The 19000-nt window shown below is 46.9% G+C and overlaps 8 protein-coding genes across 8 annotated transcripts; 4 read left to right on the top strand and 4 right to left on the bottom strand.

Annotated features, from left to right (window-relative positions):
* Nucleotides 1-366: 366 nt before the first annotated feature.
* EYB26_000375 (uncharacterized protein) lies at nucleotides 367-960 on the bottom strand (the record flags this gene model as incomplete). The annotated part of the gene is made up of 2 exons (XM_054259691.1): nucleotides 367-417; nucleotides 484-960. The coding sequence occupies 2 exons, from the start codon at nucleotides 958-960 to the stop codon at nucleotides 367-369; spliced, it is 528 nt and encodes a 175-aa protein (XP_054115666.1).
* A 609-nt stretch (nucleotides 961-1569) lies between these two features.
* Nucleotides 1570-3052, top strand: EYB26_000374 (uncharacterized protein; the record flags this gene model as incomplete). The annotated part of the gene is made up of 3 exons (XM_054259690.1): nucleotides 1570-2714; nucleotides 2777-2971; nucleotides 3034-3052. The coding sequence occupies 3 exons, from the start codon at nucleotides 1570-1572 to the stop codon at nucleotides 3050-3052; spliced, it is 1359 nt and encodes a 452-aa protein (XP_054115665.1).
* A 1590-nt stretch (nucleotides 3053-4642) lies between these two features.
* EYB26_000373 (uncharacterized protein) lies at nucleotides 4643-5263 on the top strand (the record flags this gene model as incomplete). The annotated part of the gene is made up of 1 exon (XM_054259689.1): nucleotides 4643-5263. The coding sequence occupies one exon, from the start codon at nucleotides 4643-4645 to the stop codon at nucleotides 5261-5263; it is 621 nt and encodes a 206-aa protein (XP_054115664.1).
* Nucleotides 5264-6140: 877 nt separating this feature from the next.
* EYB26_000372 (uncharacterized protein) lies at nucleotides 6141-6625 on the bottom strand (the record flags this gene model as incomplete). The annotated part of the gene is made up of 3 exons (XM_054259688.1): nucleotides 6141-6338; nucleotides 6404-6445; nucleotides 6503-6625. 3 exons carry the CDS (start codon nucleotides 6623-6625, stop codon nucleotides 6141-6143), a joined length of 363 nt encoding a protein of 120 aa, XP_054115663.1.
* Nucleotides 6626-9428: 2803 nt separating this feature from the next.
* EYB26_000371 (uncharacterized protein) lies at nucleotides 9429-10573 on the bottom strand (the record flags this gene model as incomplete). The annotated part of the gene is made up of 3 exons (XM_054259687.1): nucleotides 9429-9471; nucleotides 9532-10121; nucleotides 10184-10573. 3 exons carry the CDS (start codon nucleotides 10571-10573, stop codon nucleotides 9429-9431), a joined length of 1023 nt encoding a protein of 340 aa, XP_054115662.1.
* Nucleotides 10574-11081: 508 nt separating this feature from the next.
* Nucleotides 11082-11654, top strand: EYB26_000370 (uncharacterized protein; the record flags this gene model as incomplete). Its single annotated transcript, XM_054259686.1, has 1 exon — nucleotides 11082-11654. One exon carries the CDS (start codon nucleotides 11082-11084, stop codon nucleotides 11652-11654), a length of 573 nt encoding a protein of 190 aa, XP_054115661.1.
* A 289-nt stretch (nucleotides 11655-11943) lies between these two features.
* Nucleotides 11944-16280, bottom strand: EYB26_000369 (uncharacterized protein; the record flags this gene model as incomplete). Its single annotated transcript, XM_054259685.1, has 4 exons — nucleotides 11944-12105; nucleotides 12193-15951; nucleotides 16001-16112; nucleotides 16213-16280. The coding sequence occupies 4 exons, from the start codon at nucleotides 16278-16280 to the stop codon at nucleotides 11944-11946; spliced, it is 4101 nt and encodes a 1366-aa protein (XP_054115660.1).
* Nucleotides 16281-16624: 344 nt separating this feature from the next.
* EYB26_000368 (uncharacterized protein) lies at nucleotides 16625-17475 on the top strand (the record flags this gene model as incomplete). Its single annotated transcript, XM_054259684.1, has 3 exons — nucleotides 16625-16814; nucleotides 16866-17037; nucleotides 17109-17475. The coding sequence occupies 3 exons, from the start codon at nucleotides 16625-16627 to the stop codon at nucleotides 17473-17475; spliced, it is 729 nt and encodes a 242-aa protein (XP_054115659.1).
* Between the last annotated feature and the right edge of the window lie 1525 nt (nucleotides 17476-19000).

The raw sequence follows: 19000 nt of genomic DNA, 5'->3' as shown, positions 1-19000 counted from the left end.
CTTCAGAAGCAGAGCCAGACCATATAAAACTTTTTCGCGCAAAAGAGGAGAAGTGGTAAACATCAAACAAAGTCCAGAAAAATTCGTCGTAGGAAAGAAGAATGGACGAAGAAAGATGCAACCATAAATGTACAGTCAGTTCGCGATGGAGAGAATACAGTCGATGCAATAAGCAAAACGGTAATTCAGCAGATATGCACGTAGAACGCCGAGCGGAAAAGAAAAGAGACGAGTAATGGAATATGTAGAGCGTGACAGCGAGAAAAGTGAGTTGATGAAATACATATGAGGTTGAGAAGAGAAAAAAGGATATCTCGTGTCGTCCCCTAGAAGTGTCTGGTTATGTTTCGAATTGTGATGACCCATTTAGAAATTTCGTTCGATGAGGAACTTTTGAATCTCATCTTTGCGCCAGCCCTGTCAAAGAAAATCACGAGTTAGCCACAGATCTTTCTAGGAGGAACCCCTGAGCTCTACACATACCTTGACAATTATATGGCCAGTCGTCGAATTGATTGTAACTTCCGGCTTCTTTGATCCAGTCTCCAGGTTGAGAGCTTTGGCAAGATCTGACTTGAGCGCTTCCAGGTCACCCTCCGTCTTTTGGATTTTTGTCAATCGTTTCGTTCCTCCAGCCTTCGTCTCCAGATATACGGGTAATTTATTGGATGGTGTGCGTCTGACGAAGTAAGGGAGATTGGTGAGTTGTAATGGCGCAGTTTGTGTTTGGGTGGAGGACGGTGCCCCAGCTTCTACTGGGGAGATAGGTGGTCGTGTTGACTGTGTGCTAGCCGGGAACTTGCGGGAAAGTTTTGCAAGAAATGTTCTGGATTGCTGGACTGGTAGCAATGATTTGGGGGTTGATGGGCTGTGGGATAGTTGATTTGCGAATCCATTTCCTGGGTTTGGGTTAGTTTCCTCTTCTTTTCTCTTTATCTTTTTGCTCTGCTTCTTCGCCATGGTTTGGAAGCTTCAGTCGCAAATGGGGGAGTGGGTAAGTGCATACGAGATAATAAACGTTGAGTTTGATTATGAACTAATGAAAGTCGACGAATTGAATTGACTGTGGATAATTGCTGTCGCACTGTAGACATCGCTGTCGCTGATCGTGTGACGGAAGCCATTGCTAGAATTTGGTAGCTTGTTTTTCTGCGTGATCAAACACGACGAGCCCTGAATTGTTTCTTCGTTTACTCTCGAACGAGGTATGTCGTTTCCTGACGGAGAAACAATAAACCAATCACAACGAAATCGATCCTCTTCAGTTGTAGACTGTTGGCCACCTGTTGGGTCTTGTATGTAGTATGATCATGCGTCTGGCGTAGTCGAGCAAGTTTTCCCGCGCCGCCGAAAAGTCCCAAGACAGTAGACTCAATGCACTCCAGCGCTAACCCCCTTTAGTCCTAGCGGCAACGCAATCTTTCCCACTCACTTTTTCGCCAGTAAAAGTGTCGCACATTCAAAACGACCGTAGGCTAAGTTGGGATCCCCTCCTCCAACCCATTTTTTCCAACCACGTCCCATATCAGCCCGGTCTCTCGCTGTAACAACCGCCAGAGTACCTCCATCATGACAGACAACGCTCCTCCGTCTGCAGAGACGCTCCTCAACGGCGCCGCTGCCCACCCTCCCAAGACCGCCGAGGAAATCGCCAAAGAATACGATCTCCTACCCAAGTTGATACCCTACCTCGACCGTCACTTGGTTTTCCCTCTCCTCGAATTCATCAGCGGTCAGGATGACGACAACCTCGAGATCACTCGCTCCAAATATGAACTCCTCAAGCACACGAACATGACGGATTATGTCGCCAACCTGTGGCAAGAGATCAACAACTCAGACACCATTCCCGAAGAGTTCGTGAAGAAACGAGAGGGCGTTCTCGCCAAGTTGCAGCAATACCAGGAAGATAGCGAAACGATTACTGAGCTTTTGCAGGATGAGGCTGTTGTTGGAAACCTTCGCAGCGACAAGGTTGCCAACTTGAAGTTCTTGGAAGAACAGCATGGTGTTACCGTCGAGATGGTCAACACTTTGTTCGACTACGGCCGATTCCAATATAGCTGCGGTAGTTACGGAAATGCTGCAGAGTTGCTCTATCAGTTCCGTGTCTTGTCTACAGATAACGACAAGGTCTCGTCTGCCACATGGGGAAAATTCGCTTGCGAGATTTTGACTACCAACTGGGAAGCTGCCATGGAGGAAGTGCAGAAAGTCAAGGATTCGATCGAGACCCGCTTGTTCAACAACCCTCTTGGTCAACTTCAACACCGTTCCTGGTTGATCCACTGGTCCCTTTTCCCTTACTTCAACCACGAACCCGCTCGTGACGTTCTTACCGACCTCTTCTTCTCACCTGCTTACATCAATACCATCCAGACCAACTGCCCGTGGATCCTCAGATATTTGGCCGCCGCCGTTATCACCAACCGGAGCCGCGCTCACAAGAACACCAGCATGTACCAGAAACAATTGAAGGATTTGATCCGGGTTGTTCGACAGGAAGGTTACGAATACTCAGACCCCATCACGGACTTCATCAAGGCTCTATATGTTGAGTTCGACTTTGAGGAGGCTCAGAAGAAACTTGGAGAAGCAGAGGAAGTGTTGCGCAGTGATTTCTTCTTGGTGTCAGCTGCAGACGCCTTTGTTGACGCAGCTAGACATTTGATTTCTGAGAGCTACTGCAAAATCCACCAGCGTATTGATATCAAGTGAGTTCTACATGTCATTCATGGCATATTCTCTCCTCCAGGAACTAATTTGATTGTTTTAGGGATCTCTCAACCCGTCTGGGCCTTGGTCAAGATGAAGGCGAAAAGTGGATTGTCAACCTTATTCGTGATACCCGTGTTGACGCAAAGATCGACTATAAGGAGGGAACCGTTATCATGAACCACCCTCCTCAATCAGTTTACCAACAAGTCATTGAGAAGACCAAGGGTGCTTTCTTCAGGACTCAAGTGTTGAGGTATGTTACTTTCAATCCTATGTATATTTTTTTGGGAAATTGGTTCTGACATATTTGTATAGTGCGGCGGTTGCAAAATAAGACCAAAAAGCCTAAAAGCGATGATTCAATGGTCCATTAACGGTTGATTCGGTTGAAAACACACAAGATGCGGGGCCTCCATTTCAGGCAGGAGGCAGGCGTTCAGGTTGTCTCTTTCTAACGTTGTCTTGTAAAAATTCTCTTTTTACTCAGTTCCCAAATATCTTTTGCCTAAAGCCTTGCATTTTGTTGAAGGAGGTGGAAAGGTTCCGCACTGGACTCTTTTGAGAAATCGATTTATAATAGCGATCTCGAAAAGATAAAGGGAAAGTACACATTCATGTATTTCCTTTAATGATGAAAATTTTCCTTTTCTTCTGATGTTAGAGTGATATCTGATTTTGCTTGTCCTGTTGAAGGCCACAGAATTGGGTTACCTCGTGATGATGCATTGACATGGATTATGTATGTCAACATGGTTTTATGAGGATACAAATATAGACATGTCATGAATAATTTAGGGACCATACACGGAAGATACGTGAAGTATATAAGAGAATCCATCTAGAACATCTCAATATTGTTCATCTTTCGCGGAAGCATGATCGAAGAGAGAGAGAGAGAGAAATCATGTCAACTGGTGGGTTAGGTCCTTCATATCGAAACCTCTTAGGGTTAGCGAATGGAAAGTTCCTATTCGGGAAGGTGGCTCTACTGATTGTCTTGCGAGACGGGGCAGCACCGCACGCTTGGGGCCTTTTGGATCATGGGTAAAGAGATATTGCTAGAATAAAAGGACTCGAGCAGATATGATTCGTGACGTAGCCCTTGGTTTTAACGAACAGAAGAGAAGGCCTTGCCATTCTCAAATCAGTAATATCTAGAATTGATCCAATTTAACAATGAGTGTTCCAATAATGACTAATTAGATGAAATAGTATATCAGAGTGCTGCTCTTCGTGCCTAAATCTAGATACACATTCAGAAATAAGGAGACCTTCTCTTTGTTATCTCGAATATAGGGTTTACGGTAATGCACCAATAAAGGTTCGTACCGTATAACTAGTTAGGGAGCACCCTGGGGTAGACAGGGCGAAAAATTTTGAAAAAGCACGACTCAGAACTTGTATCAGGATTCAGGACTCAGGACTTGGGAGCGATAACTCCCAGTTGCGCCAGCTTGGATCTAAGCAAGCTAGGAGTGTTGGTTGCTCTACGAATTATACAGTAGAACCCTAGAACATGGAGATAAAATTAGGGCTTCCTTAGTCACAGATTCATGCAATTTCAGTATTTTCATAGTATGGAGCATGCTAAATTTTCGCCGGACCAATGGTTGTATAGGAAATGTCTCACGATTCTCTTAGCGTTGTGGATTTGTTTATACGTTGTGAATGGCAACCTGATTCGTGCAACGATGACTGAGGCTGAATTCCTTAGTCATGGTTCGTCGAGGAGTCTGAGGTTGACCCCTTTTTTTTTGATCCGGAGCTCTGCCGATGGTCTAAAGACATCCAGACCGTAGACAACCAATCTAAGACTGTCAGTAGACTAGTTATATAAAGCCCAAGTAATGGCCATTGGAGTACTCCGCAAAGTAACGTTATCTAAATTTCATGAAAGAACTACTCCATGGCACCTTCCAAGACAATGTTACCATACGCCCTCTCACTGTTCATGCTCGTAGCAACAGTCTTCGCCGACTGTACTACCCACAGCTTCACCCATTGCGCCGACGGGATTGTGCACTGGTACGATCCAAATACCGGCGAAGTATGTGATCCTCTCGATTGCGGTGGTGGTCGAGCTCCGCCCAAGACTAATGTACCTGGATGCCCCCTCTACACCGGCACAGCAGTGCGCACAACCTCATATCTCTCCTGCTGGACGCCCCCACACGCTGTATCTGCAACCATTGCGTCGGTCTCTGCGACTTCTACAATTGTTTTGACGTCTGCAACCTCAACGACTGCTTCCGTTTCAGCTTCCTCGGCCACATTAACAGGCACGGTTTCTGTGTCTCCGACAGGTAGCTCGACAGACAGCTCGACTGGAGCCACGGCCATCCTCGTCACGTCCTCTGAAGGCAGCACCTCCCTTCCTGCGACTACTCCTGCACCATCTATCCCTTCGCCTGTCGGCAATAATGAAACGAGCACAAGCGGTGCCGCCATTCCAACAAAGACGACAGGTAGTAACGCGGGCAACATCCTGGATGGATCTTTGATGGCAGTTGCTGGAGCTGCCTTCGGTGCCATTGTTCTCATTTAGGGTATCGAGTTATGGGCTATCAGTGTCTAAGGGAATTGTTCAAATTTCGTGATTTGTATTATTAGAGTAACAATATCATTTTGCCTTGCGCAACAACCGTTAAATGGTTCTCGTCGTTTACATAAACTCTTAGGGTACGTATGCACGGATGAGGATTGCGGCGGTAGAGAAAGACGGTTTTCATAAATTCAGACTATCTGAGCAGGCTAGCTTACCAGTGTTCTTTTTCCTTCTTATTATACCTTGGAGCGGCAAATGAGGGTGCAATCGACGTTCATGAGCAATATTAGGACATTAAACCGACAATCCCGAGAGAGTGAACGAAATGGACAGAAGAAATAGAAAATGTTGAGCAAGATATAACTGAACAACCAGTTATAAATAAAAATGACACAGACATGGGAATAACAAAACAAGCATAGACTTGAGGTATCAAAATAAATGCGAGGAACAAAAGAGATGTAAGCAGTGGGAAAAGAAAAGAAAAGAAAAAAGAAAAGAACCGAAATCGAAGTTCCTAGATTTTAACATCTGGCTTCGCTTCATGGCGTTCTGCGTGTGCAGTCCCTCCAGTCTGTTGAAGACATACTCTATAACAATGGAGTATCTATGGCGGGACCAAGGTTGACCTGGCCATCTCAATGCAGCTATCTACCTAGTTTGCCTACGTAGGTAGCTGCATTGGGAGATTCGTCGATGTTGTGATGACTATGATCGGTACTGTTGATCCCAGCAAGAAAATAACAAAGAGCCTTCAAAGAGCCTTCCCTTGTTATTGTTATACAGAATATTCGGAAGAAAAAGGATCGAAACTTGCAGCAAAAGAATTTTGCTGATATAATCCCTTTATATGAACCCAAGGTCGTGCTGTATGTGTTCAGCGAGCTCGACGGGTGTCAACGCGGCGTGGGTGTCTGCGAGCCTGAGGTCGCTGGTGAACCAGAATAGGTTCGTTGATATATGGCTCTGTTGCTTGTCCGGAACAAGAGCTATCCAAGCCTGCATTGGTGGTCATTCTGGCAGCTTCTTGCCGTTCGTATTCTCTAGACATCACAGCAAGGTCGTTTATTTGCTCCTAGGGAATGAGGTATCCCCATCAGCAACCTTGGATCCCTATCTTTGACACAGTAAGTCACTCACTCGCGTTAGAGGCATTCCATTGATCAAATAGCCTTCACGTCCCTGTAACGGGGTTAGATGTCAGAATAAATCTGATAATATGGGCGCTCTGTTCATTACCTGGTATGTGAAAGGCCTTGCTGAAGCACTCGGGCCAAGGAAGTATTGTATGTGCCCGAGAACAATATGACGAGAGAGACCAAAGCCCGGAAGCCAGTACTGTTGCTCACGAGCTGCCGACATTGTTCGTTGATAATGTTGATACTTGTGGCCGTTTAATACAAATCATGTATACTCAAGAGCAACTAGAGTACTGTATTAGTTGTAGTTGGCAGTGCCCCGAGGTCATGAGGTAGTCGAAAGAGCAAATGCCACACAGTACGTATGTTCAGTGCATCAACAGGATGATATAAGAGCGTCTAGAAATCTCAAGAAAACTCTAAAGCTGAGACGACTGTTTGGTTAACTGGGATGGCGCTCTTTAGCACAGGCCCCAGTGATTCCGACTAGGCATCAAGTCCCACAATAGCACAGCGTGCTAATAATTGCTACAGAAAAACAAATCATAGCCTAGAAGACTGAAGTATTACATACAGCATGTAATTCTCCATTCGACGTAGTCCGGAAATAGTTCATACTAGCCCTGAACGGTTCCGCTGGTTGTGAAGTAAAGTAAGATTTTGATCTCCTTGATCGATCGATTCCCAAGATGTGCAGTGATGTTGCATCTCCGTGAATCCAATTTCAAGCACAGCGGTGATGCCCGCCCTCGCATCCGAGTTTCTTACCAATAGAGGAGAATAATGCATTGCATCCTATTAAGGAGTATTCCTCTTCACTGTTCTTTTCAATTCCATTGGGGTCACCGCATCAAAAAGGCAAACAGAGAGCATTAGAGGGGGCCGAGATTAAGAAACGACCGAGGATGTTCCGCCTCACTTTTTGTCTTCCCCTTTCACCAGCGGCACAAAAGTGAGGCTAGCCTACTAGCCTTTTTTCTCAGTGATAGCGAATTGCCATTGAGGTACCGAGTACGTAGGTAAGCACTCAATATTCGCCTTATCACTGGCCCTTTCATTTGTGCCTGTCTCTCCCTTCTTTTTCCACTGAGAAGAGTGGCCGGTGGACACCGAACGCTGCGCGGTGCGAACAGTGGGACTCAGACTCCATGTAATGCTCTCAATTACATGCACCAAATTCCTCGCTTGCATTCGGATTTTTTGCTGCATGCAAGCGCCCCAACTTCAAGTGTGATTGTCGTGGCTGCTCCAAGTCCAACAACACTGCCAGTTGCTTTCTCCTCGGGAAGCATTTCTTCCGTGGATATTTGCATTCCGTACATAGTAATTCTTAGATTTCTTGGTGAAGCCTTTCTTCTTGTTAATTGATTCGGGGCTGATTCAACGAGGGCATTGCGATGTACTACATGGTATGCAGTGCTCTGTGTGTATACGTTGTTTGTGTGTGTGTAGTGTAGAAAGTGGTGGAGTGGTTTCCCACTGCGGCCACGGGACTTTCTACCTACTGCAACTCGCCGGATTAGTCCATCTTCTTCTCTCAACTACTCAACGACTTACAACTTCACTGTTGGATATCTTCATCTTTCCCCACAAAATTGGTGGATTCAAACAACAAAGAGACAGGGCTTAACTCACAACAAGCAACATACAGATGGGCCCTACTTGTACGTGTCTTCGGACCGAACCAGCCAGGACTAGACTGGTCTGGACTCACCGACCTGAGAGTATATCATACGGTATAGGATGTTTTCTCTACAATCCTTGCATCTGAAGAAAAGCGGTCTGCAAGTAGCGTTACCACTTTCTACGACATGCTTCATGACCAGTACGCTGTATAGGTGATTTGTACAGTTCCCGAGGCGGAGAACTTTTGTAGTCCGATTTTGTGAAGGCTGCTTCGACTTCATCCGGATAGTTAGTTTGGAGCTATTGCGACCGGATTCTCCTCCTACAAAGGGCTTAAGTGGATGAAACGCCCGGGCAAGTCAGACCCAATTTTGAAAGGTCGCGGTAGGTTGATAAAACCCAATGACATGCTAACTCGGCGATCAACAATGTGTACCTACACACCAGTACAGGCCATATCAGATTGAATACCAGGCATATTCCGAACAGACAATCCTGAGTCGAGGCTCCTTGTCCTACTCCTGGAAAGCGTTACCACCAGGGTTTTCCTTGCTAAGTGATTGATGTGATCTGATTGATCAATGTGTCAGGCCGGCAGTTCGTCTGCCTCATAATCTAGCGCTAGCTCCCCAAGACGATGTCGTAGATCTCGATTCACTGATACGGCCCTCGAATTGAGGTCCAAGCTCCAATGTGTCCTATCAGATTTGTGGAGTCTTGCTGCTTCTCGTAGAACTATATCATCAGTATATCTCCCTGGGAAAAGGGAGAGCACAGGGTTGCTCGGCCTTACAGACTCTACACCATCTAATTTTGAACAGGAAACAAGAATTCGACAATCTTATCCATCCAGGATCGCACTACGATGGTAAATCTCAAGCCTCTCGAGACGCCTCACACCTATGCCCCATGATGTCGGTGGCAAAACGCCTCATCTTAGTCGTTGATACCAACCTCGAGCTCGCCCTAAAGACTAAAGGGCTATCTAGCTTGATCTAGTATATGAACAAGGATAGGCCCGGTTCATCGGGAGGCACACTAGTCATATATACAACAATCATTGATGTCCAGAGATTAGGGCGGCTTCCGGGTGCTACTTTTGATATTCTTCCATGTTGACCCTGGTCATGAGATTTGTCGGACTCGATCTACGGAGCTGTTACCGGTAGGGGCCTGTCAATACCGAAGCTAGGGAAGTTTGTAACTTTGTTCTTACTCGTGCACATCTCCAGGAAAACCGGTATCCATCACCTTAGAGGGCTGCACGATCCATATGACACCTCCACAATCCATAGGGATAATTCAGGCTTATGCGCTCATAAAACAAGAGGGAACGTCTCATTATTATCTATTTTCATCACTCATACTCAAACGTCAGGGTTCTACACGAGGCCCAATACCTACTCTGGAGGCACGTAGGGCTTGACCAGCATTTCGCTAAACCTATAGTCCTATTAGTACTTACTCATTTCGTTTGTTTCGTAGAATCGAAAGGAGACATACTTCTCAAGCTTTTCCTTCCCTCGTACTTCCTCCACCAATAAGGGCATCCGCACCACGTTGAAGTCCTCGTACAGTTCCTCGATTTGTTCTAGATACTTCTTCTGCATCTTTCTTCGCGCATTGCATTGTTCACAGGGGTTATCCTTCTTAGGGAACAACAGCTGGTTGACAACGATGGCATGTGTATCAATCCCATAACTGGTCAACTCCTGAATCATACGTTCTGTTTCGTACAACGACAAGAACTCTGCAATGCAAACACAAACGAATGTAGTCATATCGGGATTCTTGAACTGGGTGTTGACTTCACTGATAGTCTCACGGAGCGACTCCATCTTTGACATCAAATCATCCAGATTCTGACCGCCCGGCAATCCGCCTCGCGAGCCCAGTATTGAGTTGAGCATGGGTCCGAATTGACTCGAGAGCTGGGAGAGCTTGGCCAATGCCTTTTCTAGCACGGTTGGGAATTGTAGGAAACGAAGTGTGTGACCCGTAGGCGCTGTGTCGAAGACGATCACTTCGTATGAGAGTGATTTTACTTGTTTCAGGACCTCGGCAAATGACATGGCTTCGTCGACACCGGGGATCTGTCATACGTATCAGCCTATGCATAAGCAATGTCATTGGCAAAAGCGAGGAGTATACTCACACTGAAGGCCAAATCCTGCATCATACCGCCCATTCCAAGTCCTGCCAACGGATCCTCCTGCGCCTCTCCACCAGAAGCCAACAAATCCTGAATGCTGCCATTAGGATCAATCTCCATCGCACTCAAATTCGTAAACCCATCGACCAGGCGCGCTTCCTTGCCAAACTTTTGACCAAAGGCATCGCTAAGATTGTGTGCGGGATCCGTCGAAATGAGCAAGACGGACTTGCGGACTTTGGAAAGTTGGATCGCGAGAGAGCACGAGGTGGTGGTTTTACCGACACCACCTTTGCCGCCGACAAAGATCCATCGGAGAGTCTTTTGGTCGAGGATGGATTGGAGTGTTGGCTCGAGAGCTTCGTCGTCGTGGATGAGAGCGGTCGACGACATGGCGGGGTATGAGACGTTCGGAGGGGGGTGTGATAGGTAACAAGTATGAAACCGAGAGAGAGTGCCTCCTCAGAACAACAGTCGATATGGACAAATCTCGGAATTAAGAGGTGTTATTTCAGGCAAGTTGTGACAGAACAAGGGAGCTGCCAACTTGGCTACCGCTAATCGAAGTTTCCGGAAGATGTCACAGCAATCAACCCAAATTGTGGGGTACTTGCCTAAGTACTCTATGTACATCATCTTTATCTTAATTTCTTAACTACACGCTTCAATTGAATTGGCATTCGGCGTTTCTTGCCAATTTCCAATGGAATAGCCTCAAGAACTAATTTTCTGGATTAAAGCATATGCGCTATCCTACAGTGTACTCCACTACCGGAGCCCTCGATGAGCTCCCATGGCGGGCGGCGATTTCCGATGATTGCTTGCGATACATATATATCTTGCTCCACCGCATGATTGATTGACCAACTTCTTAACTTCATCCCACGAATTTTCAGACCCCATGGACAGAGAGACGCACTCACCCAGAACCGGAGAACGACTTACACTCTATCAGCGCCATATCAGCGATTCAGCCAGATCTACCATTGATCCTCGCAAACACCAAAAGCAACCAACCGCAAACCCATCATCCAACGTCATGGCTCGCGACCCAATTACATGCCACGTCCTCAACACCCTGACTGGAACGCCAGCAGTAAATTTACCCTGCACATTGACCCTCTTATCCTCCGACAATACGACTAAGAATGCCGTCACCGAACACTCCTTCACAGCCATCACAGACTCCGACGGAAGAATAAAGACCTGGAACCCACTCCCATCTTCTTCAGGTTCTGAATCAGTCCCTTCTATTTTGCAATCCCTACCTGCACCCGACTCCAAGACGAACTGGTCTATCCGCTTTGATGTTGGACCCTGGTTTGAGGCGCAGGGAGTAGAGAGTTTTTGGCCGGAGGTGGAGGTCAAGTTTACAGTTCGGGGACGTGGTGTCGAAGGGGAAGAGGGCTGGAGACATTATCATGTTCCTGTTTTGTTGGGACCATGGAACTATTCGACATACAGGGGCTCGTGAGGGAGTATGCCTTGACGAGGAGTTGAATGGATAATTAAATGATAATGCTACACCCATATATTTCTAATATCTACATCTGTGAAGCATAGAGGCAAAAAGTCAATTGAACAATGTGTTGAACACAGCGCTGAACCATGATCTATAGATACAACTTTCCCCGATGCAAACAAAACATGTAGTGCTTATATAGACAAAATGCAATGTGATAGGGTATCGTTCGCAAAACAGAATTGTGAAATTTGCAATATGTTGAAAATGTGGAGTTTGAAAATGTTACCGTAACGAAAAGCTATTGCTTATCACCTTCGAGTCGATAGTCAAGAGACCATATCTTCTCCCATGGTCTCAATCTTGATGGTCGCTTGCTCGGCGAAGAGCCGCCAGAGTGTAAGTCAATCTCTGGTCGTACGATTGGAGACTGTGCTATAGTCTCCTGGGGGTGTTCAGCAGCCTGTGGATCAGTCAGTGCATCTAGAGACAATGCAAACTTGTGGAGATCTCGGGCTCAAGATTTCCGCTGTAGTAAGTCACGGCGAACCTCGTCAAATATGGGATCAGACTCCCTGGGCCGTACCCCAGCATCAACATCTGCAGGCTGAACGTTGTCTCCGACCGACTCTGCTGCAACCAGGGTCGGCACTGGGGTTCCTTTCTTTGACGCAGCGCTGTTTCTACGACTATCCAGGCTCTTTGTCAATGTCTTAGCAACGTTGCCCCCAGCAGCGGTCCGTTTAAGACGAATGGACCCTTTAGCATCGACGTGTGCGGAAGCAACTGTGCTTTTTCCTAGTCCTGGAGTACTGGGAGCACCTGGTTTCTCCTCAGTTGCATCCAGAAGATACCATCGCAAGCCATCAGATAATTCAAACGGATTCTCATCATCGAATGAAGTTCCGTCACTTGTAATGGAACGACGGTCCTGATTACCGCCATTCATGGATTTAGAAAGGTCGACAACCCGCTCTTCTATCTTGCCAATGCGGGCTAGCAACCAATCTCTAGTCGATAACTTATGGACATCCTGCTCCCGGAGGAAGTAATGTGGCGCCCCCACATTGAATGCAGCCCAAGACCTAATCGCTTGATTCCGAGTGGGAAGGAAAAGTGCCAGGTCGCCCTCCTTGAAAGATCGATAAGCAATCTTATCATGTGCTTCGCTTTGCGTGCGGTGGTACTTGTCGCGATAACTTCGGGCTTCCTTCTGCCACTTCCGCGCTAGGACCTCAATGTCTTTCTCCCTCTTCACTACCGATTCACCAAAAACTTGGACATCGAATTTCGCTATCGATTCCATGAACTCCTTGAACTTGGTATCTTCATTGCCCGCTTCATTCTGTATCCAGGTCGAAAGAGTCGGGTCTGGCCGAAGGGAGGCTACTGTGGACGCGGCTAGCAGTTCCCCCGAAACAGATGCGCTATTTACCTTCGACGCCCTTTGCACAGTGAGCTTATCGTCTGTTTGTATTATGGCGAAGCCGAGCTGCTCTAGCATGTGCCCTATGGCTTCGGCTTGTGAGAGAAGTCGTTTCGAAACCTCTTGGGCTTTGCTTCCACGCGCCTTCAGCAAAGCACTCAACTGCTTCTCAGAATCCTGTGCTAATCCTAGCTTTTCGCGATACTCTTTGGCCTCTTCTTCAGCTGTGTGCGCTTGAGCGTTTAGCTGGATCAATTTCTGTGACATGGATGCGACTTTGCCCTCTTCCTCTGCTAAGCGCTCACGAAGGATTTCGGATCCAGTTTCTCCAGCTGAAAACTTTGATCGCAAATGGTGAAGCTGGCTTCGCTCGTCAGCGAGTTCGCTTCTGAGTACGGATACCTGGGACTGTTCCTGTAAGAGCTCGTTTCGCACTTTCATCATCTCGGCCATGTGAGTTTCGGCTGATTCGCGTAGTTGATTAACTTCAATTTGCTGCAAGTTCAGCTTCTCTTCCATATCTTTCTTTTCCTGAACTAGGGACGCATGAGATTTCTCTGTATTCCTGGCGTGGATTGAAAGTCCTTCTGCTAAAATCTCAATGGCTTTGACCAAAGACGCAAAGCCAGATGGTGCCGATCGCTCTGGTGAAAGAATGGAATGCGCTGCTTGCAATGTACTAAGATTCTCTTGGTGTTGATTATGCAATTTCTCCAGCTGCGCCTGTAGTTCCAAAATCTTGGTTTCTTGATTCGACAGATGTTCTTTGTCGTTGGCAATGACACTCTCCAAATCACTGGCTCGCTCTTTTTCACGGGAATAACTGTCCTGTAAAGCTTGTAATTCCGCCTGCGCATTCTCAAGTTCCTTGGTACTACTAGTCTCTGTCGCCAGAAGTTGTTCTTCCAGTTTCTGGGCGCGCTCCTCTAATTCTTGTTTTTCGTGATCGCGGCGGTCAAGGACATTGAATAGTTCTTCTTCAAGTTCTTCAATCCTGTGTCGTAACTGTTTAGCATCGGCCTCTAGAAACTTGCGCTCGTCCTCGAATTCCCTTTGCCTAGACTCGAGGTTCTTGATGAGGTCTTCATTGGTGGATTGAACCTCTTGCATCCTATCTGTGGACGATTGACGCTCCATTCGGACCTCCCTTTGCAGCCGCTGGACAGTTTCTCTCTCGGTAGCAAGGTCTGCTTCAAGTCCTACAATTCGTTGTACTAAACCTTTGTCCTCAGCCGTTTGATTGGATGACATACGCCTTGATGAGACCGACGACCGTCTTGATAATGGATCCGGTCGCGGAGAAGCCGGGGTAATAGGGAAGTCAGTACTGAAATTTCCACTCAGCGGCCTTGCTATGTGAGTTTGGCGATGGAGAAGATCTTCTAGTTTCCGAATTCGACTTTCCGAACTTTTAACCTTTTCTTCAAGCTTGTATTTCTCATCTTGAAGGCTGCGAACCATATCATCTCCTCGGATGAGAAGTGAACTGCGTCCCATGTCGATTACGCTCCCCTGTTTGAAGGCCTTTGCTCGTCGTTTTTGCTGTCGAGTAGGCTTATCAAGGTCTGCATAGAGCTGAGATACTTCGTCGACTATGGCTGACATATCATTTCGGGCTTTAAGAGCATCAATATAGAGCTCAATTTCTTTGCGATGTACTTCAGGCCACTCCTGCCCTTGACCTTGCATATTGATCTCTAGACCAGGAGTCATATCATCAGGAAGTGCTACAAGTTCCCCAATCGACTTTAGCCATTTCTTCCTGCGACGCTGTTCTTCATCCCTAAAGACAGCCATTTCTTCGGCTAATGTGAGCGAGTCGGTTTTTAGTTTTTCACTCCATTCACGGCGTCGAACAGCCTCCACAAGCACCGAGCCGTAGGCCACTGGTAGATGATATACCTCGAATATGATGTCAAAAACGTCTGCATCAACATCCAATTTGGCGATCTGTGCCTGGACATCCGCTAGACGAGACTCCAACGATGACACAGTCCGCATATGATGGACCGCAGCCTTCATTGCGGTGATTCGATGCTGAACAGCCTGGTCTAATGCGGTGTGCAACTCAAGACTGATTTCTCGAAGAGATGGCAGTAGTTCCTTTGTATGGCCCAATGCCATCCTTGAAATGTTTGCCAGGCTCTTTTGATTGCTAGGTAGACCGAGTACATGCTCATAATCAGAACTCACTTTCTTTGCCAATGTCTCCACCTCTTCTAGTAAACCATGGGCCCCATCGATCATTGGAGGCTGTGCCTGTTCTAGTAAGGCCTGGGTGTCGGACGAGATGCTGCTAACAGCTGCTTGAACTTCATTCACGTGACGAGAGAAGCTCTGCGATACAGTTGAGCCTTTTGAGGCAGCCCGCCGCACATCATCCACATCGAGAAAGTCCTGGAGTGTTCCAGTTGATCGGTCCTTGGTTCCCTTCTTCGGTGTCGAGGGACGTCCAAGGAACGAGATATCCTTCCTCGCTGGTATCGCCTTCAATTTGTCTAATGCAGCCTGCCATCCATCCAAAGCTGATTTCTGTTCCTTGAGGAGATCGTCTGCCCAAGTTTGAGCTTCCTGAAACTTGATTTCCAAGGTGGCCACATGAGACTTGAGGTTTTCGAGGGCGGCGCCAACGCCACGATAGATGATGTCGATACGTTCGTTGTGCTCTTGGAGAGCTTGGTCCACAGGAACACATTCCTCCGCTAGAGCCAAAGCCCATGTCCTGCGAGCCATGTAGAGGTTACGCCACGACTGGAGATCATTTTGGTCGGTGAGAGTATCTGGGGGATTCTTCGGTTTGAACGGTGGTGGCTTGGGAATATCGGGGAGCTCGACGGCGCCGCCTTCGCTGACTAGTTGCCTATCGTAGACAAAAATTTCGTCCTGTATAGATTAGTATGAAGGGCAAGAAGCTTCTCCATATATGACATACCTCTGTGGCTAAGGTCTGGAGCTTGACATTCTTTCCCCGGGCGGTCATTAATATCTGCCTCTGAGAAGCGATAGTTGTGTTGCGAGCAATCCATGATCGGAGAGCATCTGGACTATAGATGCATCAAAGTCAATCTTCCACGCGCTTTATAAATAGCCTACTTATGCTCCGAATAAAGATGGAAGGAGCTCGGCGATTTCGAGTCGACTTACGATGTAAAGGAAACTGGGTCCGCCAGTAGATGCTCACCGGTGTGAGCAATATAGATATGTAAAGACATTGCTGGGTTTTCTCCGTCGGCACCCTAGAAGCAGGGAATCCGAAGAAAAGGTCCAGCGAGACCGAGAGGATAAGTAAGAGTGTAGTCTAGATGAAGAGGCATCTGCAGGATCAGCTTGGGCAAAGCAAGCAAAAGCATTGGGTGAGCGGTAACGTGACGCAACAGAGCTGTGACCCAAAAAGGCTTAGCGGAGGTACCTTTCACCTTTTATCTTCTTCTGGAGAAGGCGCGACCCAATGATCTCGACGGGATAAACCCGGCAACGCGTTGCGTTGCGACTGACCAGTACTCACTATATCACGAGATGCGATCTTCTGCCTTCTGGCGGCAATTAATATTTGTTCATGGCACCAGATGATAAAGATCAATATTCGTCTAATACGTTGGGCTTGACTGAGGCGGAGACGGCCCTGCTGGATTTGGCAGCTGACGATCGCCGAGAAGTCTTATCGGTATCTAGCAAGGAGGAGCTACTATTGCAACTCTATGATCAAATCCAGGAACTAGAGCTAGAACGCGCAATCTTAGAGCAAGGTATTTTATTTCCAAGCTACTATTCTAGTTCTATGCTGATGACGCGTGAAGATGCAGAGGAAACCATCGCTCAAGATGTGGAAGAGCAGCTGTCAGTCGCAGAGCGCGAACTCCTAGAAGCTCGCGCAACCTTTACAGTGCGAAGAAAAGCCACCGAGTCGATTCTCATGACGGATCCGATTCTGAAAGCAGTGCATTTGAAGGCGGCATCCCCTGCGGAAAGGTATGCTCACCAGCACTAGGTTGAGAAAACAAGAGATTCAAGGGAGTGGGACTAACGTGATTCTTCTACAGAGCCCTTCTTCCACTAATCAATCGTCGAGATGTACTCTCCCTCGTTTATGAAAATCTCGTCAACGCGCGAACCACTACGGTGGAAGCACTGTCAAATGCCGAAGTCGAAAATCTACGTTTGATGGAACAAAATAAGGGACTGGCCTCTGAACTCTTGGAGCTAACAGCGCAAGAGACGTTGTGGCGCGACCGCATTGATGACGAAGCCGTTATTGCGCAGATGGAGGATATCGAGCAAGAGTACAAGAAGACTCGCGCTCGGAGGGATACCATAAAGAGCGTTATTAGCGCATTGGTAGTAGGAAGCGGAGTTGACTGGGCTCGCGATGACCGATTGCGCAGTTTGGTGCTGGATGAGCTTGATTGAATTTACCCAACTCAATCAATCGATCGCTTGAGGATATCATATCTAGCCCTATGAAGCTGAATGTTTACTCTGATTGTGTTTATCCAATCATCGCCGACGATAGTGGGTACATTATCTGATTGGTCGCGAAGCTCAAAATGCGTGACGTGCATTAATCGATTCGTCCACAGTGTTATGTACAGAGTACTAGTATTTTAGCATTTACGTAGGTGCATAGACTAATAAACACCGCATAAGAGTACATAGTACAGACCGACCTAGGGAAGCACAGAAGATACAGAGTAGAGTAGATCAATCTCAATGGACTGTGCTGGGTGCGGTGTCGGTGTTTCGGGTGCAGCTGTTTGAAATTTTGAAATGTAGGAGGGAAATGCTGACTGTCGCGACGCGTCTAGAACCCACACCACCATGTATGAGCATACAGTACGGACCGCGGAGTAACGTATATTACGGATAAACAGCAGACAAGAAATTCCGTTGGTTGATGCTAGATTAATATTTCAGCGTGTATTGATGATCCATCCAATCGTTTTGGTTGCTGACCGTTTTTTTGGATAGATATTAAATGAGGTTGAGCAACTCGTCGGAATGTCAATGCGGGCATGTAGCGTATGTGTTGTATGTATGTATCTCTATGTATGATGGTTACAACTAAGCATAGGTTCATAACTTAGTTGGGTTATTACTGCCGGTCTGCTAAGCATAACATGTACCTAGTATTTTCCGGATTTCTGTGATGACCATGTCTATCTTTACGCGTACGATGTTGAAGCGTAAATAAGGGTTCAGCTGAGATTTAAGAGCAGGCCGCGTACGGCAGTCAACCGATCCACACGATCGAGCAGCTATGTACTACGTAGTAACATACGTAGTAGATAGAAATCCTGAATCGTACATCCTCCGTACATAGTCGCAACTTACGCTTGAAGCACTGCTATCAAAAATGCCGGCGTGCATATGTCTCGCATGCAATTTGGTTCTCCTGTCATAACTCTGGTGACCTTAGTGAGTCGTGCGGATGGCGTCGGCCACACTGCCTAATAAGAGTGATCAGTGATCAAGTGCGAAGCTTGATACGGAGTACGGGCTACGTAATATGGAGCTTAGCGGTACTACAGATACGGGGGATGTAGGAGGGTTTGATACATTCTCCATTCAAAAGTGGTAAAAACGGGTACTGGTATGTTAACTACGTACTCCGCCAACGCAAACATGCGCCCGGATGCTTTGACTCTAATCCGTATGAGAGCGAACACATGTTACATACGACGGGAAGAAGCTAAAATCAAGCCGAATAGTAGACATCTGTATTATTTTACCCATATGGCCGTACTCAATCTATGCATGCAAGTCTTTGCTAAAGCAGCAATCCAAGGAACGGCGCAAGAATGCGTAGTGGCAGCAGGCTATGGACAGGGAAGTTGGCGTACTACCTACGTACATGTAACTTAACATTACCGACGATTTTGTTAGTAAATTGCCTTGATACATAGTACGGTACCATACCATACAGCACACTCTATGT

Source organism: Talaromyces marneffei, chromosome 1, assembly GCF_009556855.1.
Source record: "Talaromyces marneffei chromosome 1, complete sequence".
Taxonomy (NCBI): domain Eukaryota; kingdom Fungi; phylum Ascomycota; class Eurotiomycetes; order Eurotiales; family Trichocomaceae; genus Talaromyces; species Talaromyces marneffei.
Note: the sequence above shows the minus strand (reverse complement) of the source record. Positions and strands in the feature narration are given on the sequence as shown.